General features: G+C 45.5%; 2 protein-coding genes across 13 annotated transcripts in view; one reads left to right on the top strand and one right to left on the bottom strand.

Annotated features, from left to right (window-relative positions):
- LOC141121836 (uncharacterized) overlaps positions 1–24,825 on the top strand; it is a 963,509-nt gene that overhangs the window by 225,072 nt on the left and 713,612 nt on the right. The window lies entirely within an intron of this gene.
- Positions 15,402–20,635, bottom strand: LOC141121867 (uncharacterized). Of its 2 annotated transcripts, XM_073611624.1 has the most exons (6): positions 19,932–20,635; positions 19,597–19,731; positions 19,387–19,510; positions 19,173–19,270; positions 18,900–19,041; positions 15,402–17,698 (listed from the first exon to the last, which is right to left on the bottom strand). In XM_073611624.1, the coding sequence occupies exons 1-6, from the start codon at positions 20,025–20,027 to the stop codon at positions 16,521–16,523; spliced, it is 1,773 nt and encodes a 590-aa protein (XP_073467725.1). In that variant the 5' UTR covers positions 20,028–20,635; the 3' UTR covers positions 15,402–16,520. The 2 variants fall into 2 exon arrangements, with proteins under 2 accessions (XP_073467725.1, XP_073467726.1); XM_073611625.1 differs by lacking the exons at positions 18,900–19,041; positions 19,173–19,270 and having other exon boundaries at positions 15,403–17,698; positions 19,932–20,634.

Genomic DNA, 24,825 nt, shown 5'->3' with positions numbered 1-24,825 from the left:
TCCCCCGCCCCTCTCCATCAGCTTTGGGGTCTCATTAGCAAAGTGATGGAGAAAAACTGAGGGAGAAGAGAAACATTGGAATACTAGTCAGTACCAGTTTGCAAAAGTGTATTTGCTTTGGAAGAATAAATCACTTATAATGTTGGGTGTCCTACGTGTGTTGATGTTGTTGCATTATGTAGAACTATTAGAATAAGCTTTACATTTTAAAATGGGGCGCCTCAAGACTGTCCATAATTTTGGAGGGCGCCTTGACTGAAAAAAGGTTTAGAAACACTGACATAGTGGACAAAAAGTCCCCTATGTGATGATTTTTTGGTGACAGGTTCTCTTTAACCACTTGCCTACTGGGCACTTAAACCCCCTTCCTGCCCAGACCAATTTTCAGCTTTCAGCGCTCTCACATTGGAATGACAATGGCGCGGTCATACAACGCTGTATACAAATTACATTTTTGTCTTTTTTTTCCCACACAAATAGAGCTTTCTTTTGGTGATATTTAATCACCACTGGGTATTTTTATTTTTTGTTGAAAAAACGAAAAAAAGCAAAACAGTTTTCTATTTTGTTTTAAAATTTTGCAAACAGGTAATTTTTCTCCTTCATTGATGTACGCTGATGAGGCTGTACTGATGGGCACTGATAGGCTGCACTGATAAGGCAGCACTGGTGGACACTGATAGGTGGCATGGGTGGGCACTGATGAGGCGGCACTGGTGTACACTGAGAGGTGGCACTGATGGGTGGCACTTTTGGGCAGCACTGAAGGGCACTGGTAGGTGACACTTATAGGCAGCACTGCTAGGTGGCACTGATGGGCACTGATTGGCACCACTGGTGGGCATTGATAGGTGGCACTGATTGGTGGTACTGATATGCACTGTTGGGCACTGGTGGGCACATATGATGTGGTTGTACCTCTTTCTCTTCGGGATCGATGTCTCTTTCACAGAAGACGGTGATCGGCTTTTTTCTTCTTTTCAAGCTGTCAGCGTGAGGAGGAAAAAAAAAAGATTACCGATCTGTTTACATCACATGATTTAGCTGTCATTGGCTGACAGCTGATCACGTGGTAAGGGGCCCCTTACTCCAATCTGTGATCAGCCGAGTCTCATTGACTTTGTGATCACAGAGCTCGCCGCCCGCAGGGGGGGCGTGCGGGGAGTGTGCAAAGGGTCGGACATCATATGACGGCGTCCGGGCAAAGTAGGTCTGCACTGTAGGCATCATTCGGTATAGCGTGGATGCGAAGGAGTTAATGAGACATTCAGGGTCTAAAAGACCCCCAATGCCTCCCCCTGAGCTCCACTGAATGGAATGTAATACAGATCACAAGGCATTATATTCTTTCCCGGCTTTGATGGCTGAGGAAACTGTCACCAGGGACCCGGAAGTGACGTCATGTCACAGGAACAAGAAGGGGAGGAGAGCGCATGTGTGTCCTCTCTCCTCTCTCTCCTCTACCCAGTGGTGTAGTTGGCACATCTGGCACCCGGGGCTGGTCATTTTTTTTGCACCCCCCCCCCCAAGAAATATGGTATGTGGTAATATAGCGGCGCTGCACCACAACTGTGGGTGTGGTCAGCAAATTGCATCAATAGTGGGAGGGGCTTAAAGGGCCATATGCTTTAACCACTTCCCGACCGGCTCCCATAGATATAGGGCGGCAGGTTGGCTCTCCTGTGTGAATTGCCGTATATGTATGGTGGCTCCTTTAAGAGCCATAGCAAGCACAGAGCCACCTGCGATGGCAGGCGTGAGGATTTGTGTGTGTAAACACACAAATCCCCATTCTGACAGGAGAGAAGAGACAGATCTTCTGATTCTACTAAGTAGGAACAACGATCAGTCTCCTCCTCTAGTCATTCCCATCCCCCCACAGTTAGAAACACACATAGGGAACACAGTTAACCCCTTGATCGCCCCCTAGTGTAAACCCCTTCCCTGCCAGTGACATTTATACAGTAATCAGCGCATTTTTATAGCACTGATCGCTGTATAAATGTCACTGGTCCCAAAAATGTGTCAAAAGTGTGCGATCTCTCCACCGCAATGTCGCAGTCCCGCTAAACATCGCAGATCACCCCCATTACTAGTAAAAAAATAAATAATAAAAATGCCATAAATCTTTCCCATAGTTTGTAGACGCTCTAACTTTTGAGCAAACCAATCAATATACGCTTATTGCAAATTTTTTACTAAAAATATGTAGAAGAATACGTATCGGCCTAAACTGAGGAAAAAATTATTTTTTATTATTTTTTTGGGATGATATTTATTATAGCAGAAAGCAAAAAAAAGTTTTTTTTTTTTTTAATTGTCGCTCTTTTTTTGTTTATAGCACAAAGAATAAAAACCGCAGAGGTGATCAAATACCACCAAAAGAAAGCTCTATTTGTGGAAGAAAAAAGGACGTCAGTTTTGTTTGGGTACAGCTTTGCACGGCTGCGCAATTGTCAGTTAAGGTGACACAGTGCTGTATCGCAAAAAATGGCCTGGTCATTAAGGGGGCAAATCCTTCCGGGGCTGAAGTGGTTAATGACTGTGCCACAAATGAGTATGTATCAGACAGTACAAACCTCAGAACACTCATTTTAATAAAATAAAACTGTTTTATTGTATATCCTTTACTACACACAGCTAACCTTAAAGTGGTATTAAAGTCTTGTTTTTTTTAAATAACAAACATGTCATACTTACCTGCTCTGTGTAATGGTTTTGCACAGAGCAGCCCGGATCCTCCTCTCCTCGTGTCCCTCGCCGGTGCTTCTGGCCCCTTCCTCCTGCTGCGTGCCACCACAGCAAGCAGCTTTCTATGGGGGCACCCAAGCAGGCGTGTTCCCGAGCCGTGGCTCTGTGTGTCCATTCACTCCATGGCTCGGCCCCGCCAACTCCGTCTCTTGATTGGCTCACTGGCTGTGATTGACAGCAGCGGGAGGCAATCAGGACTGTGACCACTGTGCCTTCGGATACATGTATCCTTTCCTGTCTGCATGTCAAATTTTGACATTCGGCTGTGTCCATGCAGCTGCTGACTTTGACTGGACTGCCTGCACAGGGATGCACAGAACATTATGCATCCCCACATGGTACACGCCCATCACACGGGACATGGACACATATGTTCCATGTGAATAAGGCACAACTGTCATGTGGAAAGAGGAGATGTCAGGGAATTAAAAGAGAAGTATGGGGATTTTATTTATGAATCATACTTACCTAGGCGGATTCTCCATCTGTCCCCCGCCGGCTCTAAGGCTGAGAACCGAGTAATCAAACACCGCCGATCGCTCCGTTCTCACAGCTCCCTGAGCTGAGAGTTGGTGGCTGTCAGTCTCTTGCTCTGTGCTCTGCCCACCCGCTCACTGAAACACTGGGCTATGGAGGGGACGGGACCTCTCGCTGAGAGGCTGAGCCGGGTGCTGGTCCAGGCATATCGGGTGATCCCGACCATATGATTACAATCTTTCCCCAGCCTGGACCGGCTATGTGGCGTCAGCCGACAGCGGGTTTCAGTCCACACTCAGCTGGAAATGGGTCACAGGAGTGCAAAACAACCCTCCAAGAACAGGCAGGCTCTTCCTCAGCCCAGGCTTTAGATCCAGGCTTTCTTCCTGAAGCTGGCAGGTCCTTCAGGCACCCTCTTTCCTAGTTCAGAGGGTCTCCACGATCCCCTCCATAGTCCAGGGCCTTCAGACACCCCCCTCTCCAAATCTGGGACCTCCTAATCTGAATGGGGAATAGAAGGGAGATACTCTCCCAGTATCTCCCTTGTACCTCCCCTATCCAGGGGCCTTTGCCACACCAACCACCATTTCCTAGTCCAGGGCCTCCTCTGCACTCCTCTCCTAATCCAGGGCATCCTCTACAGAGGGCAGAGAGTAGCCGGGTGTTTCACCGGCTGGAGAGTGACCCAGCCTGGAAGTCCTATCATACCTTCCAAGGTTTGGGAGAAGCCTTAAGAAGTCCTGGATGATTCTCTCTCAGTGAGGAGCCAGAGGAGCACCACTAAAGTCGCAGGAACACCCAAGGCAACACCCGGAGGGGATCTTCCTGGGAGACTTCATACCAGAGTCACACTGAAGCTGAGAGAATGTCTGCATGCAAGAGAAGCACCGCTCTGACTGTGAAGCCTCTGGTGGGATAATAGAAGACCGACACACCTACTACAGGTGCTCAGGCTTGGGATGTCCTCCTTCCATCCAACTAAGATACTTGAGAATAGAAAACGAAATGTCGCCAACTCTGGAAACTCTTCTTTAATCCTTTATTATAACATGACCCTTAAAAAGTGACACCTGATGCGTTTCGGCACTTAGCCTTGTTCACAGTCTGTGCCGAAACACGTCAGTGGTCACATTTTAATGGTCATGTCATAATAAAATATTACAGAAGAATTTCCGGAGTTGCCGGCATTTCATTTTCTATTCTGAAGCTGAGAGAAGGTCTTCAGTCTGTCTGGATCACAGTGAGAAGGCCTGAGAGAATTCTCAGGAGAGAGACTGTTGTCTGTGAGCCCCATCTTCATAGAGGAACCGTCCCAGACCTTCTCCCAGAGTTGTCCCTTGGAGGATCTCCTGTGATAAAATCTGTGGTCACCTTTCTATACAGAAGAATTCTGTGTTATCCGGATAATCTCCTCATTCATGTTATTTAGTTCTGGGCATCCCAAAGATTTTCCCAATCCCTGTCCCAGTTCTACAAACCAAACACACCGTCTGTCCGAGGACTGTCTGAGGGCTGAGGAAGAAATTCTGGCTGTGGGAAATACTGTGTGCCTGGCTGTGGGAAATCTCTGCACCTGGCTTTGTGAAATAATGTGTGCCTGGCTGTGGGAAATACTGTGTGCCTGGCTGTGGGAAATACTGTGTGTCAGACTGTGGGAAATCTGTGCACCTGGCTGTGGGATATACTGTCTGCCTGACTGCGGGGAATACTATGTGCCTGGCTGTGAAAAATACTGTGTGCCTGGCTGTGGGAAATACTGTGTGCCTGGCTGTGGGAAATACTGTGTGCCGGACTGAGGGAAATACTATGTACCTGGCTGTGGAAAATACTGTGTGCTTGGCTGCAAGGTTGAAACTTGAGAAGACCCGGGCAAAATACCAGCAGCTTCTGTGGGGGTAGCACTACATATACATAAATGAAAAAAGACCAAGCATTTTGAACCCCCCTTTGATATTTTCTGCTATAAAACATGTTCAATAAAAAAAATGTATTTCTTCATCAATTTTGGCCAAAATGCATTCTGCTACATGTCTTTGGTAAAAAAAAAACCCTGATAAGTGTATATTGATTGGTAAATGTGGAAGTTATAGAGTCTACAAACTATGGGATATATACTGGAATTTGTATTTATTTATATTTTATACTAGTTATGGCGGTGATCAGTGACTTATAATGGGACTGTGATAGTGCGGCGGCCAATCTGACACTAACTGACATTGGCCAGGGGGGGTACACTAACCGACACTACCAGTGACACTAATACAGTGATCAGTTAGGGATGCACTGATGCCAATACCAAGCATTTGCGTGAGCATCAGTACTGGCGCAAATAAATACTCCTGATACCGAAACGGATACTTTGCGGTGCAATTTGCGTCAATACAAAATGAATAAGCACAAATCACACTGCAAAGAATCACATGCAATTTGAACAGGAATGCAGACCGATTCTTCTCCGAATCCAGGGCTGTAGATCATTTTTTTTCCTGGGGGGGGGGGGGGGGGTTCAGCCTTGAGTACCCAGAGAACAATAATTAGCACACATGCCACGAAGTGACAAATGGACTTAGGCTTCAATGTCTGGTTTCTAAAGAGGTCAGTCTGTAATGCCGGCCATACACGGTTCGAATTTCGGAAGAATTTTCTTTCGAAAATCGTATGAAAGAATTTTCTTATGAATTTCGCACCATTAGTGGGCTGAAACAACGGCCGATTTTCGTGCGGCAATCAAATTTGAGGAATCGGACATGTTGGAAACTTTTAGAAAAACGAACGACTTTCTAATCAATGATGGGAGAATCATGCGAGAAATGTAATAAGAAAAGAAAATTTACAGAGAGAAAAGAAGATTCCCGGCCAAGAAAATTCTTTTCTGTAGCAACATGCGGTGAAATTGAAGGCTTGGTCGGCCGAATTTAGAAAATCAATTGTGGCGCCATCGGATCACAAAAAAAGAACTTTTTGATTTTGAAAAGAAAATTCGTTCAAAATTCGACCGTGTATGGCCTGCTTAAGGCTGTTTATAGAGGGGCTCTTCTTTATATTTACGGCTAAGCTTCTGGATAATTGGGGTGTACAGAGAGATCTGCTTTGCCATTGTTTCCAGGCGGTTCTCCCTGCACAGCTGCTCTCTCCCCCGGCTCGCACTCCTCATACCTCACCTAGTTTTGTACACAGCACTCTCTGCTGCAGTCCTCTCTCCCCACCCAACTTCTCCTATATATTGCAGGCCGCTTGCTCCCCAGTCCCTGCAGCCCCCCCCCCCCGCATGCTCCTGACCGTGGGTTCCACCAATAACTTCTGCTTTCCCAAAATGCCTCCCTCTGCACTTTCTCCTTGCCCCTAGGTGGGGCCAAATCAAGCTGTCGTGTCGATGCAGTGAATCAGCTACCCTCTTCACTGTTCTATCAGCAGGACCACCATTAGAAATCATGGGGGGCCCAGTACAGACTGCGGCTAATGCCCAGTTTTACCACCGACCTTAAATCTGAAATACAGCTGGAGGAGGCTACTCACATGCCATGGCTGTGGCAATTTTGCATCACAGCCATGGAAAATTTTACATGGCACATTGAGTTGACTATCATACCTGGCCATTCAAGTCAATGGGGCTATGCCACAACTCTAAGCCAAACACTTTTGCTTGTGGTTGCAGTGTATTAGCACCATTATACACTGCCACTTGGCTTGAGAAACAGGCATTCAGGGGACAACAGAGTCACCCCCCTGAACACGTGACAGCAGCTGCACTCTGAAAAGCAATCCACTGTGGATCACTTTTCAGAGCTTTGGATAATGCAAACCCTGCCTAATAACAAAAGAATGAACACCGTTGGTTCATACCAATCTGCCACTCACGTTCACTGGGTGCTGGCTCAGTTCATAAGAAAATAGAAACTCCAGACATCTGCACTCCAGTAGCCACCTTTAAAATGTAAATATAGGCAAAACTTTTCTTTCCTTTTTTGAATGGAGCAAGGGAGGGTTATCACCCTGTCGTTTTTTTTTTTCACCATCTGCATCCTATTGTGGAGATTTCCCTTTATTTCCTTTCCCATAGCCAAAACAGGAAGTGAGAGGAAATGCCTGCAAATAAGGGAATTTCTAAGGGACCCCAAGGTCATCAGAACCAGTGTTCTCATTGGAAGATTTCAACCTCTATTATTTTTCTGGGGACAATTTAAAATTTGGGATTTTCTTTTACTTTCACTTTCAATTATAATGGTAAACAGGATAAATAGAGAGGGGGAATCTCCCTAACGAGGGCACAGAAAGCAATAAAAAAAAAAAAAAAATGACAAGCCATCTAATCCCTCTCCACTCTATCCAAAATGAAAAAAAAAGTTTTGCCTTTAGTTATACTTTAATATTATAAAGTTCTTAAAAATACAGCAATTACTGTGAAAGTAGGGGAAACAACTGCTGGTACATTTCATGCTGAGTTAGCGCTTACTCATAATGCATCCATAACACATGTGCTATTAGTAAGCGTTAGTTCAGCATGAAACATACTAGCAGTTTTTTCCACTACTTTTACAGTGATTGGACTTTTTGTACAGCATATTAGAGGTGGTTAGTGGAGTGCAGATGTCTAGCCTGCATTAGGATGTGCACCCCTAAATCTTCAACACAGATGTATGTGTGTATACACACAAAGGATATACAGTATATAGTACATACGTATACACACACTTACAATTGCTGAGTATTTTTTTATTTGTGTTTTTTGCAGGAGTCAGAGTTACTGTGCATTATGTACAGAGTGCAGGGTTCAGGAATGAGTTACGTAATGAGTGCAGAGTTCAGGAGTGCAGGGTTCAGGAATGAGTTACGTAAGGAGTTCAGAGTTCAGGAGTGCGCTACGTACAGAGTGCAGAGTTCAGGAGTGCAGGGTTCTGGAGTGCACTACATACAGAGTTCAGTGTGTACTACATGCAGAGTGCAAAATTCAGGGTGTGCTACTTACAGAGTGCAGGGTCCAGGGTGTGCTACACACAGGGTGCAGGGACCAGGGTGTGTGACACACAGGGTGCACGGCACACAGGGTGCAGGGACCAGGGTGTGTGGCACACAGGGTCCAGGGTGTGCTACGTACAAGGTGCAGGGAACAGGGTGTGCTGCGTACAGGGTGCAGGGACCAGGATGTGCTGCGTACAGGGTGCAAGGATCAGGGTGTGCTACGTACAGGGTCCAGGGTGTGCTACATACAGGGATTAGGGTCCAGGGTGTGCTACGTACAGGGATTAGGGTCCAGGGTGTGCTATGTACAGGGTCCAGGGTGTGCTACATGCAGGGACCAGGGTGTGCTATGTACAGGGACCAGGGTGTGCTACGCAGAGTGCAGGGAAAAGGGTGTGCTACATACAGGGTGCAGGGATCAGGAGTGTCACATTTCAGCTAAAAAAAAAGCCTTGTGTAAAAGTTTACAATGCTGTATTTACAATACTGTCTGCAGCCATGAATAATACAGCCACAGCACCTGTGATCATTATTATCATGCTGATGATCACACTGACTGACAGTGTGTACTACATGCAGAGTGCAAAATTCAGGGTGTGCTACTTAGAGTGCAAGGTCCAGGGTGTGCTGCACACAGGGTGCAGGGACCAGGGTGTGCGACACACAGGGTGCACGGCACACAGGGTGCAGGGACCAGGGTGTGCGGCACACAGGGTGCAGGAACCAGGGTGTGTGGCACACAGGGTCCAGGGTGTGCTACGTACAGGGTGCAGGGACCAGGGTGTGCTGCGTACAGGGTGCAGGAACCAGGATGTGCTGCGTACAGGGTGCAAGGATCAGGGTGTGCTACGTCCAGGGTCCAGGGTGTGCTACATACAGGGTGCAGGGTCCAGGGTGTGCTACGTACAGGGATTAGGGTCCAGGGTGTGCTATGTACAGGGTCCAGGGTGTGCTATGTACAGGGTCCAGGGTGTGCTATGTACAGGGTGCAGGGACCAGGGTGTGCTACGTACAGGGTGCAGGGACCAGGGTGTGCTGCGTACAGGGTGCAGGGTCCAAGGTGTGCTGCGTACAGGGACCAGGGTGTGCTGTGTACAGGGTGCAGGGACCAGGGTGTGCTGCGTACAGGGTGCAGGGACCAGAGTGTGCTGCGTACAGGATGCAGGGACCAGGGTGTGCTGCGTACAGGGTGCAGGGACCAGGGTGTGCTGCGTACAGGGTGCAGGGACCAGGGTGTGCTATGTACAGGGTCCAGGGTGTGCTACATACAGGGTGCAGGGACCAGGGTGTGCTACATACAGGGTGCAGGATCCAGGGTGTGCTACGTACAGGGTGCAGGGTGTGCTACGTACAGGGTGCAGGGTGTGCTACGTGCAGGAACCAGGGTGTGCTACATACAGGGTGCAGGGTGTGCTACATACAGGGTGCAGGGTGTGCTACGTGCAGGGACCAGGGTGTGCTGCGTACAGGGTGCAGGGACAAGGGTGTGCTGCGTACAGGGTGCAGGGACCAGGGTGTGCTACGTACAGGGTGCAGGGACCAGGGTGTGCTACGTACAGGGTGCAGGGACCAGGGTGTGCTATGTACAGGGTCCAGGGTGTGCTGCACACAGGGTTCAGGGACCAGGGTGTGCTGCACACAGGGTGCAGGGTCCAGGGTGTGCTACGTACAGGGTCCAGGGTGTGCTACATACAGAGTGCAGGGTGTGCTACGTACAGGGTGCAGGGTCCAGGCTGTGCAATGTACAGGGTGCAGGGTTCAGGGTGTGCTATGTGCAGGGACCAGGGTGTGCTATGTAGGGGGTGCAGGGTGTGCTACGTGCAGGGATCAGGGTGTGCTGCGTACAGGGTGCAGGGACCAGGGTGTGCTGCATACAGGGTGCAGGGACCAGGGTGTGCTACGTACAGGGTGCAGGGAGTGCTGCATGCAGGGTCCAGGGTGTGCTACACGCAGGGTGCAGGGACCAGGGTGTGCTACGCAGAGTGCAGGTAAAAGGGTGTGCTACGTACAGGGTGCAGGGATCAGGAGTGCCACATTTCAGCTGAAAAAAAAGCCCTGTGTAAAAGTTTACAATACTGTATTTACAATACTGTCTGCAGCCATGAATGATACAGCCACAGCACCTGTGATCATTATTATCACACAGGGTGCAGGGACCAGGGTGTGCTACGTACAGGGTCCAGGGTGTGCTACATACAGAGTGCAGGTTGTGCTATGTACAGGGTGCAGGGTCCAGGCTGTGCAACATACAGGGTGCAGGGTCCAGGGTGTGCTATGTGCAGGGACCAGGGTGTGCTATGTAGAGGGTGCAGAGTGTGCTATGTGCAGGGATCAGGGTGTGCTGCGTACAGGGACCAGGGTGTGCTGCGTACAGGGTGCAGGGACCAGGGTGTGCTGCATACAGGGTGCAGGGTCCAGGGTGTGCTGCACACAGGGTTCAGGGACCAGGGTGTGCTGCACACAGGGTGCAGGGTCCAGGGTGTGCTACGTACAGGGTCCAGGGTGTGCTACATACAGAGTGCAGGGTGTGCTACGTACAGGGTGCAGGGTCCAGGCTGTGCAATGTACAGGGTGCAGGGTTCAGGGTGTGCTATGTGCAGGGACCAGGGTGTGCTATGTAGAGGGTGCAGGGTGTGCTACGTGCAGGGATCAGGGTGTGCTGCGTAGAGGGACCAGGGTGTGCTGCGTACAGGGTGCAGGGACCAGGGTGTGCTGCGTACAGGGTGCAGGGACCAGGGTGTGCTGCGTACAGGGTGCAGAGACCAGGGTGTGCTGCGTACAGGGTGCAGGGATCAGGGTGTGCTACGTACAGGGTGCAGGGAGTGCTGCACGCAGGGTGCAGGGACCAGGGTGTGCTACACGCAGGGTGCAGGGACCAGGGTGTGCTACGCAGAGTGCAGGGAAAAGGGTGTGCTACGTACAGGGTGCAGGGATCAGGAGTGCCACATTTCAGCTGAAAAAAAAGCCCTGTGTAAAAGTTTACAATGCTGTGTTTACAATACTGTCTGCAGCCATGAATGATACAGCCACAGCACCTGTGATCATTATTATCATGCTGATGATCACACTGACTGTACAACCTATATACAGTACAGTCACATGCAGTACAGTGTGATCATCAGCATGATAATGATCACAGGTGCTGTGGCAAGAATGTATCAGGCTGCAGAACAGTTGAAAGTAAGCTGGGAATGAAAGGGTGTCAGGCACACAGTCTGTGGAATTCCCAAACCTGAGACTGGAGGCTGCAGAATGTGTTCAGTGCAGATTTATGGAAGTGCAGAAAGTAACACAAGATAGTGAACTGGAAAGGGGAGGGGTGAGGATCGATGTGTGAGTGTCTGATCACTGCATGTTCTTACCAGGAACATGCACAGCCATGTATTACACAGGGGGAAGAGAAGTAAAGCTGGGGTGAAAGGTGCCGAATGCAACAAAAAGGAAAAATCTCACCCTGGGACTTTACATGAGGTGGACACCGCTAAGCCAATAAAAGTAACAACAGTAAATACAGTATATATTTATTTAGTAAAAGCAGTACATGCATTGATATCATCAGAGAAAGCCAATTCATACACAGTACATATAAATGGGTAGAATAAAATAATAATAATGGTACATTTGTGTATAAACAATCACATAACATACAGACATCAGGTGTACCCGACATGTTTGTGCCGAATGTAGCAGGAGAAAGTGAAAGTAATTTCTCTCTCACCTCGATCATTGCAGGAAGTTCTGCAGCTTCTGTTCATGCGTCTCCCCACATTGCTTCTTCCCACACCAAGACAGGAAGCCCGCGGGATGAATTTGAAGGGGAGGACAATGCACTCTGTGTACCCATTGGCTGAGGAGGCAGCCGCACCTCCCCATGCTGCCTTCTCAGCCAATAGGTAGCTTAAGCTCATCAGGGGTGCCTTCCTCCCTCCCTCCTGACATCGTAACAGGACCTCTCGAGTACCGACCTGTTGTTTTACAAAGCGGGCACGTTGGAAACAAATATTTGTTTTCATCCGGCATACAGCGTCCCGGGCGGGTCCTGCCTGTCAGCAACGTGGATGAGACAGGTGGTCTTCCCAGCGGTAGTGCAGCTCTCACAGCTGATAGGCTACGCTAGCCTAGCTGCTGTGAAATTGACTGATGCTCTGGGGGGGGGATTCAGACCCCCCTGACTCCCCCCTTATCTACGCCCCGTCCGAATCACAAGTGATTTCCCCCACTGCTCCTGTGTGTGTGAGTATAGAAAGGGAAAAGCGCCATCTAGTGGGCAGTTTAAAAAATGTTAGAACTCACAGTACAAATCTGGCCACATTCAAAATAATCTACATACAGTACTTGTCCCGGTCCACCGATGATAGCAAATCAGGGCCACTGGAGGTGCTCACAGAGCTGGAGGAGATGTAGAGGCGGTCTGCCCCCAAGCTGACATCACTTCCGCCCTATACCCACGGGGTCCCAGAACTTCTCTTCCAGCTATGTGAGCACCTCCAGCGGCCCTGATTTTCTAACATCGGCGGACCGGGACACCTACTGTATGTAGATAATTTTGCATTTGGTCAGATATGTATTGAGAGTTCTCAATTTTTTTAAATTGCCCACTAGATGGCACTTTTCCCTTTCTATACACACACACAGGAGTAGTGGGGAAAATCGCATGCGATTTGCGCCAATTTTTATTGTATTGATGCAAAGTAACGGTACTCTATAGTGGCAAGTACCTGATCAAAAGTATCTGAAACTCGCTGATAAAGGTACTCGCTGTCCAAAGGCAGTACGATCTCTCAGTTATTCGTAGATACTATGCCTGATGAAGACATTGTATGAGTATAATCTCTCAGCTATTTGTAGGACCGTGCCTGATGAAGTCATTGTATGATATCTCAGCTATTTGTAGGACCATGCCTGATGAAGTCATTGAATGAGTACGATCTCTCAGTTATGTGTAGGAACAATGCCTGATGAAGTAATTGTATGAGTACGATCTCTTACTTATTTGTAGGTATTATGCCTGATGAAGCAATTGTATGAGTACGATCTTGCAGTTATTTGTAGGAACCATGCCTGATGAAGTAATTGTATAAGTACGATCTCTCAGCTATTTGTAGGACCATGCCTGATGAAGTCATTGTTTGAGTACGATCTCTGTTATTTGTAGTAACAATGCCTGATGAAGTCATTGAATGAGTACAATCTCATAGTTTTTTGTAGGACCATGCCTGATGAAGTCATTGTTTGAGTACAATCTCTCTGTTATTTGTAGTAACAATGCCTGGTGAAGTCATTGAATGAGTACAATCTCTCAGCTTTTTGTAGGACCATGCCTGATGAAGTAATTGTATGTGTACGATCTCTCAGCTATTTGTAGGAACAATGCCTGATGAAGTCATTGTATGAGTACAATCTCTCAGCTATTTGTAGGAACCATGCCTGATGAAGCAATTGTATGAGTACAATCTTGCAGATATTTGTAGGAACCATGCCTGATGAAGTCATTGTTTGAGTATGATCTCTCAGATATTTGTAGGAACCATACCTGATGAAGTCATTGTATGAGTATGATATCTCAGCTATTTGTAGGAACCATGCCTGATGAAGTAATTGTATGAGTATGATATCTCAGCTATTTGTAGGAACCATGCCTGATGAAGTAATTGTATGAGTATGATCTCTCAGTTATTTGTAGGAACCATGCCTGATAAAGTAAATTAAGGAGCCGATTTATAAAAAAATTCTTTGAACAATGTGACAAGCCTTCATCCAGCCATGACAAATTCTTGTCATGACTATCCGTTCTGGTTCCTGAACTCTGGCTATGTTTTGACTATGTTTGTTCTATTTACTTTTATTATTAAACAAGTGTTATTTAACTGCACTTCTGTCTCGGTCTGATTTCATGGTTTCTGACATTTATCCAAGGTTGGCAAACTTGATTATAATGTCATGGCGGTTCTTAAAGGGTAAGTTCACCTTTGTACACTTTTTTTTCTTTTTCCTAAATTCCAGCTCCCCTATGCACCAATAGAGCATTTATGTACTTTTTTTGCAAAAATATCAAAGCTTTCCATTAAATCTACAGTCAGTTACTTTTCTTGTGCTCATCCATGTATCTAGACATTTCCATTAGTAATGTCTTTCTTCCTGATCAGACGAGAGGTCATGACACAGGAAGGAGTGTGACCTCATTAGCACACACCCTGCATCATCCACCCTCCCATTCCCAGCTGCACACTTTTTAAATGAGATGCAATCAATCAGTGATCACCCTTCTCACTAAATATACAATCAGATTGCATAGTGTATGGCCATCTTTATACAAGTACATAGAAGGGAGTGGACAGAAACACTCAGCTGTCATGCCTCGTTCACATCTCTACATAGCGGGAACTCGCATTCTCACATGCGTTTTTTTTTTTTTTAGTGAAGGGAATTTTAGGTGTAATTTTTCTACACCTAAAATTACTAGTTGCGCTTTCAGTGCCATTAAATGTTAACAGCACACCAAACACAGAAGCAAACACACATTTTACCATGTGAAAAAACTAGTGGTAAATGCTGCTGAAACGCACAATAAAAAACATGCAACCCACAAACCGCCAAAACATCCCATGAGCCACATATAGCACAGCCCATTGAAATCAACAGGCTGCCCTAAGCGTGTTGCGCTGCACCAAAAATCGCAGTAAAAAAAACGCACCAAGCTCCGCTCTAAAATAAAGTTCTGAAGCTTCTTTGGGGTGATTGCTGTGTGTAGAGGAGCACATTCAGGTGGATGGGCTGCCCTATGTGTGATGAGTGAATACACTCAAAAACATCTCCCCCCTCGCAAAAAAAAAATTGCATGTGGGATTGCGAGTTTGCGCTATGCAGAGATGGGAATGGGGCTTCACATCTGAGTGTTTCTGTCCACTCCCTTCTATGTACTTGTATAAAGATGGCAATACACTATGCAATCTGATTGTATATTGTGTATTTAGTGAGAAAGGTGATCATTGATTGATTGTATTTCATTTAAAAGACGTGCAGCTGGGAATGGGAGGGTGGATGATGCAGGGTGTGTGCTAATGAGGTCAGCTGGTCAACTCCTTCCTGTGTCATGACCTCTAGTCTGTCCAGGAAGTAAGGCAGAAGTAATGGATAAGTTTGGGAAACATCCATGAGGACAATGAGGTAAGTGTGTGTAGAATTAATAGAAAGCTTTGATATTTTTGCAAAAAAAGTATATTAATGGTATATTGGTGCATGGGGGGGCTGGAATTTAGAAAAAAAAAGGTGAACTTATCCTTTAATCCTGGACTTGAAGGGTTTATGATGGCTATTAGAGACAGACTGGGATGTGTATTGTGTTAGGTTCAGGTAATGAGGTTTATGAAGACCAAATCAAAGGGTTGCCTGTCCGCCATGCTTTGGGTAAGAGGTTCTTCTATGACTATGAATGGAATGAGAAGGATGTTTTGGAATGCCCACACCAAGGCTCCTCTGTATACTGCGCTCTGAACTCTATAGTCTTCAGGGTCTCCAGGTTGGAGCACATATAGCAGTGGATAGATTAAGGGAAGGTTTGCCTGGAGGAAGCCCACTCCTCCTTAGGGCACAAGGACACAATGGACGCCCAGCAAGAGTACAATGACAGCTGAAGGCATCCAGTGTGTCCGCCTCCCCGCCAAATACTGCCGACAAGCTGTGCAAATAGGTGACAACCACCCCAATCTAAAACCAGCCTTTGCAGTAAGGTGCACATAGAAAGGATATACACATCACCTCTAAATTCTAAACAACATGGCTGCCCTGGTTCTTCTCACTGAGTTTTTGGGGTGGCCAGTTCACATTATCATCACAACAAGCATTTCTCCAGAGGTTACATAATCTGACCGCAGATTAACACAGGAATTTCCTATGATCCTCAGCACCATCTATTGGCCATAATGAAGTATTTTTCCTGAAATATCTTCATTAGTTACGAAAATGTTGAATACCACATTATGGACAATAGATGGAGCTGATGATCATAGGAAATCATTAAAGCGCACACCACAAAATGTACTCAGCCAATGAAAGGTAATGACTCCATTTTTATGTTTCTCCTGCTATTAATGGCCAACACGGTACAACACTTCATCCATGTCTTTGGTGATCTCTGATCTTCTTATGAACTGTTTCTTACATAATGAAGATCAGCCATGGAGTATATCTGAGGTGTATATCAGGGTGTGCTTCTTCCCCACATGAGAGCTGTGATGTCCAGCAACATTCATATAGAAGACATTTCCCGCACTCAAGGCACTAATACACCTCGAGGGTTCTGTGGGATCTCTGATGTACAGGAAGACAGGACATCAGTGAGGAACAATTCCCTCAGGACAGGTATATGGCTTCTCCCTCATGTGAGATCTCTGATGTCTGGAAAGATCGTACTTTTGTGAAAAACATTTCCCGCACTCAGGACAGGAATGTGTCTTCTCCCCCGTGTGAGATCTCTGATGTCTGGAAAGATTGGACTTGTCTGAAAAACATTTCCCGCACTCAGGACAGGAATTCGGCTTCTCTCCTGTGTGAGATCTCTGATGCGTGTAAAGATGAGACTTCACTGAAAAACATTTCCCGCACTCAGGACAGGAATACGGCTTCTCTCCTGTGTGAGATCTCTGATGCGTGTAAAGATTAGACTTCACTGAAAAACATTTCCCGCACTCAGGACAGGAATACGGCTTCTCTCCTGTGTGAGATCTCTGATGTGTGTAAAGATTAGACTTCTTTGAAAAATATTTCCCGCACTCAGGGCAGGAATATTGCTTCTCCCCTGTGTGAGATCTCTGGTGTGAGACAAGATCTGATTTTTGCACAAAACAACTCCCACACTCAGAACAGGAATACGGCTTCTCCCCTGTGTGAGATCTCTGATGTATGTGAAGATTAGACTTATCTGAAAAACATTTCCCACACTCAGGACAGGAATATGGTTTTTCTCCTGTGTGCAATCTATGATGTATGTAAACATCGTACTTCTGTGAAAAACATTTTCCGCACTCAGGACAGGAATACGGCTTCTCACCTGTGTGAGTTCTTTTATGTCTGCGAAGACCGGACTTATCTGAAAAACATTTCCCACACTCAGAACAAGAAAACTGCTTCTCCTTTTTGTGGAATATCTGATGGTTGTAGAAATTGGACATGTTTGAAAAACATTTCCCGCACTCAGGACAGAAATATGGCTTCTCTCCTGTGTGAGATCTTTTATGCTCAATAAGATTGGATTTAGAATGGAAACACCTCCCGCACTCAGTACAGGAAAATCTCTTATCTGTTGGAAGGACGGCACCGTTCCTCACAGTCTGAGGTTCCTCAGGATAAGAGGAATACGATGGTCCATCTACAGTGTGTGGTGCCGGATGGACATTTGAGGTAGTCGGGTTTTCTCCTGGACTATACTGTGTGATGTCCTCATCTTCTACTTTACAGTCTGGAGACAAAGTGAGACAATCCTCTGAGGTTTTCCTCATCTCCCGTCCATCTACTAAAATAGAGATAAAAAGATTATTACTAGACATGAGCAGATTGGTTCCCCTAAACCAGGACTCCGCCCACATCAGGCAGCTTTGTCTCTGAGGATCTTACAATTCCCCCCTCAAGGTAACTAGTAAATGGGTCCTCTGATCTCCTACCAGTTCATTTCTTTATTCATAGACCTTAGTCAGAGAGTGAGGAAACAACAAGAACTGTCTTTTATAGGAGTGACAGTGATGTGGGGATTATAGGACGATTGTCCCCACCCCCTCTATCACTCATTATCATCTTCCCAACACAAGAAGTCCTGCACTTCCTTATTTAGTCATAAACAACAGCGGGGCTGAGCCCCACCAGAGGTCAGAGAGTGAGGATGGGGGGAGAACAACCAAGATGAAGACTGGACTGATCCTGAAGACCACCATCATTGGGGTATTGACTCCTCCCTTATTATCACTTTCTGTTTAAGGTTCCAAAGTCTGAGGATGCTATCACATTATTATCAACATGTAAGTCTGTGCTCCAATCAAATCATCAGATATAAAATATCCAGCTGGTAGAAAATGGGTGTAACAAAAGAGAATACATATTATGTGTATATATAGCAGTGGGTAGAGAGGAGAGAGCAGAAGAGTATAAGATAGAAGTATGTAATGTACAATATAAATTACACAGTGTAATGGTCAGGATTTATAATATTGGTATTCAGTTATCAGTGGAAGCTTAAATGTTTACATGAGACAAGTTGCAGAGGTCCCACACCGCTGCCTCCCAACTCCTGAGACTGCACTCAGTGACTTGGGTCTGAGACTATACAGACATATCCCTCCACCCAGAACAGTCAGCAGACAACAGAACAAGTAATCCTGGGAGAATTGTTGTGCCAGAGATTTTGCTAGACCTGGGTATGGGGCACAAGACTCAAGATGCATGCTCCAAATGCCTAGGTAGAGCAACTCCTATGGTGAAAATCAACATTTTGCTTCCAACTGAACCCCACAATTTCCATAAATCCAGTCTAGATACATAAATTGTGTCTGCAGCACAGAGAAGGAGGATTATCTGAGAGAAATACAGGAATACAGGACGGGGAACACAGCTCAGGAAAGTGACCAGGGGATTACAGGCTGATATCACCCAGTCCTTGCCCTGCTCTGGACCAATCAGTGAGCAGTATGGGTGGAGGAATGTATTTGGTGTTAATGACCCACCTGTGCTGATCTCTGTAGGAGTGTCCTCCTCTATTAATGTCTCTGTTATTCCATCCTCCTCCATAGACTGCTGATCATCCCTCACATACCTCTCTTCTTCTTCTGCTTTAACCTCAAATTCTATATCGATTGGATCTCCACTCTAAATCAAGAAAATGAGAGAGAATATCATCTGTAAAATATAAGCTTTAATATTGTGACATCACATACAAAAATCCACGCATCTCCACATGTCTTCTTGAATCTGTGTTTTATAAACTCTGTCCCACCAACCTTGTAACAGTGAGGGATGGTGTGATCTTCCTGTGTGGAATCCCGGGAATACAGAGGACGGGGACATCTCTCTGGTGGGTTCCCATTACTGGATCCATCTGTAGGAAACACACACACTGACTGAATACATTGTTTCTATGTGTTTATCAGATGATGGGGGATCTAGGTGGACCCTCCGTACTGCTCTCTCCTTTACAATAAAGTCTCCTCTTACCCGGTGATGTGAGGGGCGGCTGATTGTCCATCATGACGTCCTTGTAGAGATCCTTGTGTCCTTCTAAATACTCCCACTCCTCCATGGAGAAATAGACAGTGACATCCTGACACCTTATAGGAACCTGACACACACAATGATACAGTCACCATCCAGACACATCCCTTGTCTGTTACTGGATAATGTCCCAGAATTCCCAGCACCGCTCACCTCTCCTGTCAGCAGCTCCATCATCTTCTTGGTGACTTCTAGAATCTTCTGCATTTTGTGTCTCTCTGGTTTTAGGGAGTCACATGGAGGCACTGTGATGGTCATATGATCACCTGACTTCATAAGAGGAAATCTCTGTATTGAGGAACCAATAGGAATATCATGTTAGAATCCCAGAATCCTCCTCACCTCTCCGGTCAGGTCTGTGTTTTATTAATAGAGATAAGAGTGATGTCATGTGACCTCCCAGAATCCCCCTCACCTCTCCGGTCAGGTCTGTGTTTTATTAATAGAGATAAGAGTGATGTCATGTGACCTCCCAGAATCCTCCTCACCTCTCCGGTCAGCAGGTAGATGATCTCCAGGGTGAGGTTTAGTATCTTCTCAGTCATGTGACTCCGGTCCTCCTCCATCCTCATTGGTGCTATCATTTGATCTATACAGGTCTCCTTGTAGACGGATAACTTTAGGAAATGAAAGTAAGAATTATTTGGATGGTATTGGTCACACAATAATAGGATGTGGATGGGGGGGAGGGGGTAATAGGATGGTTGCTGTACATTTAACTATCTCAGGACTGGATACTTTCACCCCCTTCCTGCCCAGGCCAATTGTTCGATTTCAGAGCTCTCACACTTTTAATACCATTAACCCAAATTACATTCTTATTCTTTTTTTTTAGACAGATATAACTTTCTTTTGTTGATGTTTAATCCATTTTTTTTTTTTTTTTTGCTAAATAAATGAAAAAATTCTGACATTTAAAAAAAAAAAATCTTAGCTTTGGTTATAGAATTTTGCAAATAAATAATCTTTCTTCATAAATTTAGGCAAAAATGTATTCTGATATATTTCTGTGGTAAAAATATCCCAAATCAGTGTATATGATTTAGTCTGTAGGAAAGTTATAGAGTCTACAAACTATGGGATATAGATTTAAAAATTGATCAGTCCTGACGTACTGATGTCTTTCCTATTTCTTGAGACCCTAAAATGTCAGGAAAGTACAAAAAAAACCTAAATGACCCCTTTTTGGAAAGTAGACAGTCCAAGGTGTTAAGTAAGAGTTATGGTGAGTTTTTTGAAGTTGTAACTTTTTGTCACAATGTTTTTGGAAAATTTTGGAGACATTTTTGAGGGAGGAATTTTCAAAAAGTTTCCATTGTTATCACACTTACTTACTGTCAGCACATTAAAGACATTTGATACATTAAAACTAGAATTTGCACTCTCAAATCGCATGTTTTTCCGATTTCTACAGGTCCGACATGCAATTCGCTCCCAGTTTCCAGAATCATTACCTGACCCTACTTGTAATCCTATAATGGCCATAGTCAAAAATGTAGATCCCTAGAAATTATTATCAGTATTCTATAATACGCTTCATACTCCCTCATCCACTAAAATAGCTTACAATATAAAATCAAGATGGGAGGGAGACCCAGGAATCCTGGTAGATGAGGACAGGAGTGAGGCATTGGACGCATGCAAAGCTGTCTCACCCAAGCTATCTGACAGACTGACCCAAATATACATCCTACACCGCGCATACCTCACACCTATAAGAATAGCGAAATTCACCCAGGGGCAACCCTCCACATGTCTATTATGTAGTCGAGAAACAGGCACATTCTACCACCTCCTGTGGTCCTGTCCCTACATACAGGGCTTCTGGAAACAAGTGGTAGATTTTCTTCATGACAATATTGGATCTCCGCTGACCCAAACCATTCCTACTGGGTATTTTCTCAGACGCTGACACTGACAAATACACCAAAACATTTACGCAGGAGACCCTATTTTCTGCCCGGAAAACTATTGCTAAACTTTGGATGAGACAGGTAACAAAAAAAAAAGTTTCCATTGTTATTTCTCACACATAGCATAGACATATTCATATTTACAACTCAAAACGCATTCACAGCCTAGATGTATAGATCCAAGCAGCACCACTGAGCTTCCAATGAACATAAATAAAGCATCTCATTTCCTAACTACACATTTTTGGAGGTCCCGAAACACCGGGACAAAATGACCCAATTTTGGAAAGTAAACACTCGGACATATTTTCTGAAAGGCATAGTGAGTTTTTTAAAATGTCATTTTTTTTTGCAGAAAGTTTTTGGAAAATGCAGGAAAGAAAATGAAAATGTATTATTTTTTTCACACAAAGTTGTCAAATAATATACTTCTAATACACAGCATGGACATACTTAGAATCACAACCAAAACACATTCTGCTACTCCTTACGAGTTTGGTGATACCACATGTGAGACCTTTTCACAGCCTAACCACACAGAGGAGCCCAAAATCCAAGGAGCACCTTCAGGTGTTCTAGGGGCATAAACTACACATCTAATTTCCTGACTACCTATCACATTTTTGGAGGCCCTGGAGCACCAGGACAGTAGAAACATTTACAAAATGACCCTATTTTGGAGAGTGAACACCCAAAGGTATTTTTTAGGAGGCATGCAAAGTCTTTTGAAAACCTAAAGTGATTGTAAAGTCTCGTTTTTTCACCATGAAAATAACAAACATGTTATACTTACAGTGGATTTGCACAGAGCAGCCTGGATCCTCCTCTTCTCGGGTCCCTCTTCAGTGATCCTTGCCCCTCCCTCCTGTTCAGTGCCCCCACAGCAAGCAGCTTGCTATAGGGGCACCTGAGCCGAGTCACAGCTCCCTCAGGCCATTCAGACACTGTACCCTGACCAGACCCCCCTCGCCTGATTGGCTAGCTGACTTTGATTGACAGCAGCGGCCGTCAATGGTGCCGCTGCTGTGCCTCAGCCAATCACGAGGGAGAATCTCGGAGAGCTGAGGCACTTGTGGACATCACTGGATAGAGAGGGACCTCAGGTAAATATTAGGGGGGCTGCTGCACACAGACGGCTGTTTATCTGCATAGAATTCACCTTCTGCCTTTACAACCACTTTAATTTGATTGTCACAAGCTTTCGGAAAATGCAAAAAGAAAATGAAAATTACATTTTACATAAAGTTGTCAATTTAATAACACATTTCTTGCATACAACACGGACATACTTAGAATTACACCCCAAAACACATTCTGCTACTCCTTCCGTGTATGGTGATATCAAATGTGTGAAACTTTTTCTGAACTGATTAAATAACGGACATTGGGCTCAATTCACTAAGTGGTATCTACTGCTTTTAACAACTGATGTAAAATGTGGCTTAGCTTTTTTTTAAACTTTTTTGCAATTTACAAAATAAAAAAAAGCTACTAAAACACAACATGCGCTATTTTTGAAGTGATGAAGTATTTAAGTAGTAAAAGCTTGCAGTACTTTAACGTCAGTGGTAGCCGGCGTCCTTAACAAGCAGTAAATAGCTGGTTGTTAAGGAGTGGGCGACTGCCAAAATCTTTAACAACTAGTAACTGTCATGGTTGTTAAGGATCGTGCAGCTGCCACATCATTAACAACCATGAGTCATCTGCTGTCATTGGGATTTGGGTTGGGTTTTTTTTTCATTGGGGCTGGCAGCTGCCGTTCATCGTGATTGACGTTGGATCTACTTTCCCCCACCCGCAGACCCCCACAACCACCAAGCCAGGGTTGTGGGTATGAGGCCCTTGTCCTCATCAACATGGGACAAGGTATTTTGGGGGGAGCCTTTGTCAAACATTAAGATCTGACAATGAGGGAGTCAAGCATTTAGATTCTTATGACTAGGGGTGCAACGGATCGTCATCGTTCCGAGATCCGATCCGCGGAGGTTGATCCGTACGGCACACCCGCGATCTGCGGAGCGCTCTGTGGCCTCGGCCATAGGAAAGGCTGCGGCTTTGGCCTAGTTCCGGAGCGGTGGCCATCTTGGTACACCCGGCGGCCGTTTAGCACGTGATCGCTCCGTCAAATGACGGAGCGATCACTTGTAACAAACCGGCGTCATGTCATGACGCCGGTTCCTCTCTTCCCTCTGTGTACTGATCTGTACAGTGGAGGGGAGAGATCGGTTGGCAGCAGTGCCAATACTCTGCAATGCCCTGACAATACTCTGCAATGCCCTGACAATACTCTGCAATGCTCTGCTGCAATGCCCTAACAATACTCTGCAATGCCCTGACAATACTCTTCCATAAACTGCCAATACCCTGCCAATAGTCTGCCATACCCTGCCAATAGTCTGCCATACTCTGCCAATACCATGCCAATATACCCTGCAATACTCTGCCAATACTCTGCCACACCCTGCCAATAGGGAGATTGTGGATATTACAGTGGGGGAGATTTTTTTTTTTGTTGATCAGAACCATGACTCCTGATCCGAGGAACGATCCGAACCGTGAGTTTTTTGATCCGTTGCACCCCTACTTATGACATAGTAGGGTGTAGACAGATATGAACATCTAAAGAGATCTAAACAGTGTTTACAATACTGATACTCAGAAACAAGGTTAGGGGTATAGTCTGCTACCCCCAGACACCCCCATCTGGGAACCAACTGTGTCAGGGGGGGAGACCACACCTCCCATCCTTTGTTCCTTCCTCAAAATCAATATCACTGGTTATGAACTATCATGAATGGTATAACATATCAACACAAGTGTACAGCACATCCTGTCATGTACCAGTCTTTTCTGAGGGTGAAATGTGCAAATGGTAAGAAGGGTTTGGTTGAAGGTGTCTATGTACCCTTGAAATTAAACATATTGTGTCCTTTGTGTTTGAATACACCTATATTAAGTGTATCGGGACTCTTTTTCGTCTACACTGTCATGCTATCCTTGTTGGGTACATGCTAGTAACAGACTGACTGCCGGTTGGAAGCTAAACAGTGGGGACCTTGAGTGGAGAGTGTGAACAAGTTTTGCTTTTGACTGCTGGTGATTGCTGGGTTGCATTTTTAGGTTCTTTTTGGGGCTTTTCCTTGTAGCTTTTTAACACCTTTTTCTGTCACTTTTTAAACAGCTTTTTTTTTTCTTTGCTTCCTTCAGCCTACTAATTAAGGGGAGTGGTTAATTGGTCACAGGTGCTTGAGGCCTATATAACCTTTTGTAGAACTCATTGTGAGCCTGCTCATCTTTGAGCTTGCTGGAACTTAGACCAAGTGGAACTGGACTAAGTGGCGAGTTAAAAAAAACAGAGTTGAAAACAAGAGGTTGTAACAGGGGTCAAGTACCTGTGTAGGGTGAGTATGTACCTGTGTTTTGTAAGTACATGAGTGCTGCAAGTGCATGTGGGCTGTATTGAGTATTA

This window comes from Aquarana catesbeiana, unplaced genomic scaffold (genome assembly GCF_042186555.1).
Source record: "Aquarana catesbeiana isolate 2022-GZ unplaced genomic scaffold, ASM4218655v1 unanchor233, whole genome shotgun sequence".
In the NCBI taxonomy this organism is placed as follows: Eukaryota; Metazoa; Chordata; class Amphibia; order Anura; family Ranidae; genus Aquarana; species Aquarana catesbeiana.
The sequence above is the reverse complement of the archived record's forward strand: the minus strand, read 5'-3'. Positions and strand labels throughout refer to the sequence as shown.

Coding starts and splice junctions, on each gene's coding strand:
- LOC141121867 (XM_073611624.1), bottom strand. CDS start 20,027: ATGATAGCACCAATGAGGATGGAGGAGGACCGGAGTCACATGACTGAG. Junction 19,271..19,386: donor GCCGCCCCTCACATCACCGG/GTAAGAGGAGAC, acceptor TGTTTCCTACAG/ATGGATCCAGTAATGGGAAC. Junction 19,042..19,172: donor CCATCCCTCACTGTTACAAG/GTTGGTGGGACA, acceptor TTCTTGATTTAG/AGTGGAGATCCAATCGATAT.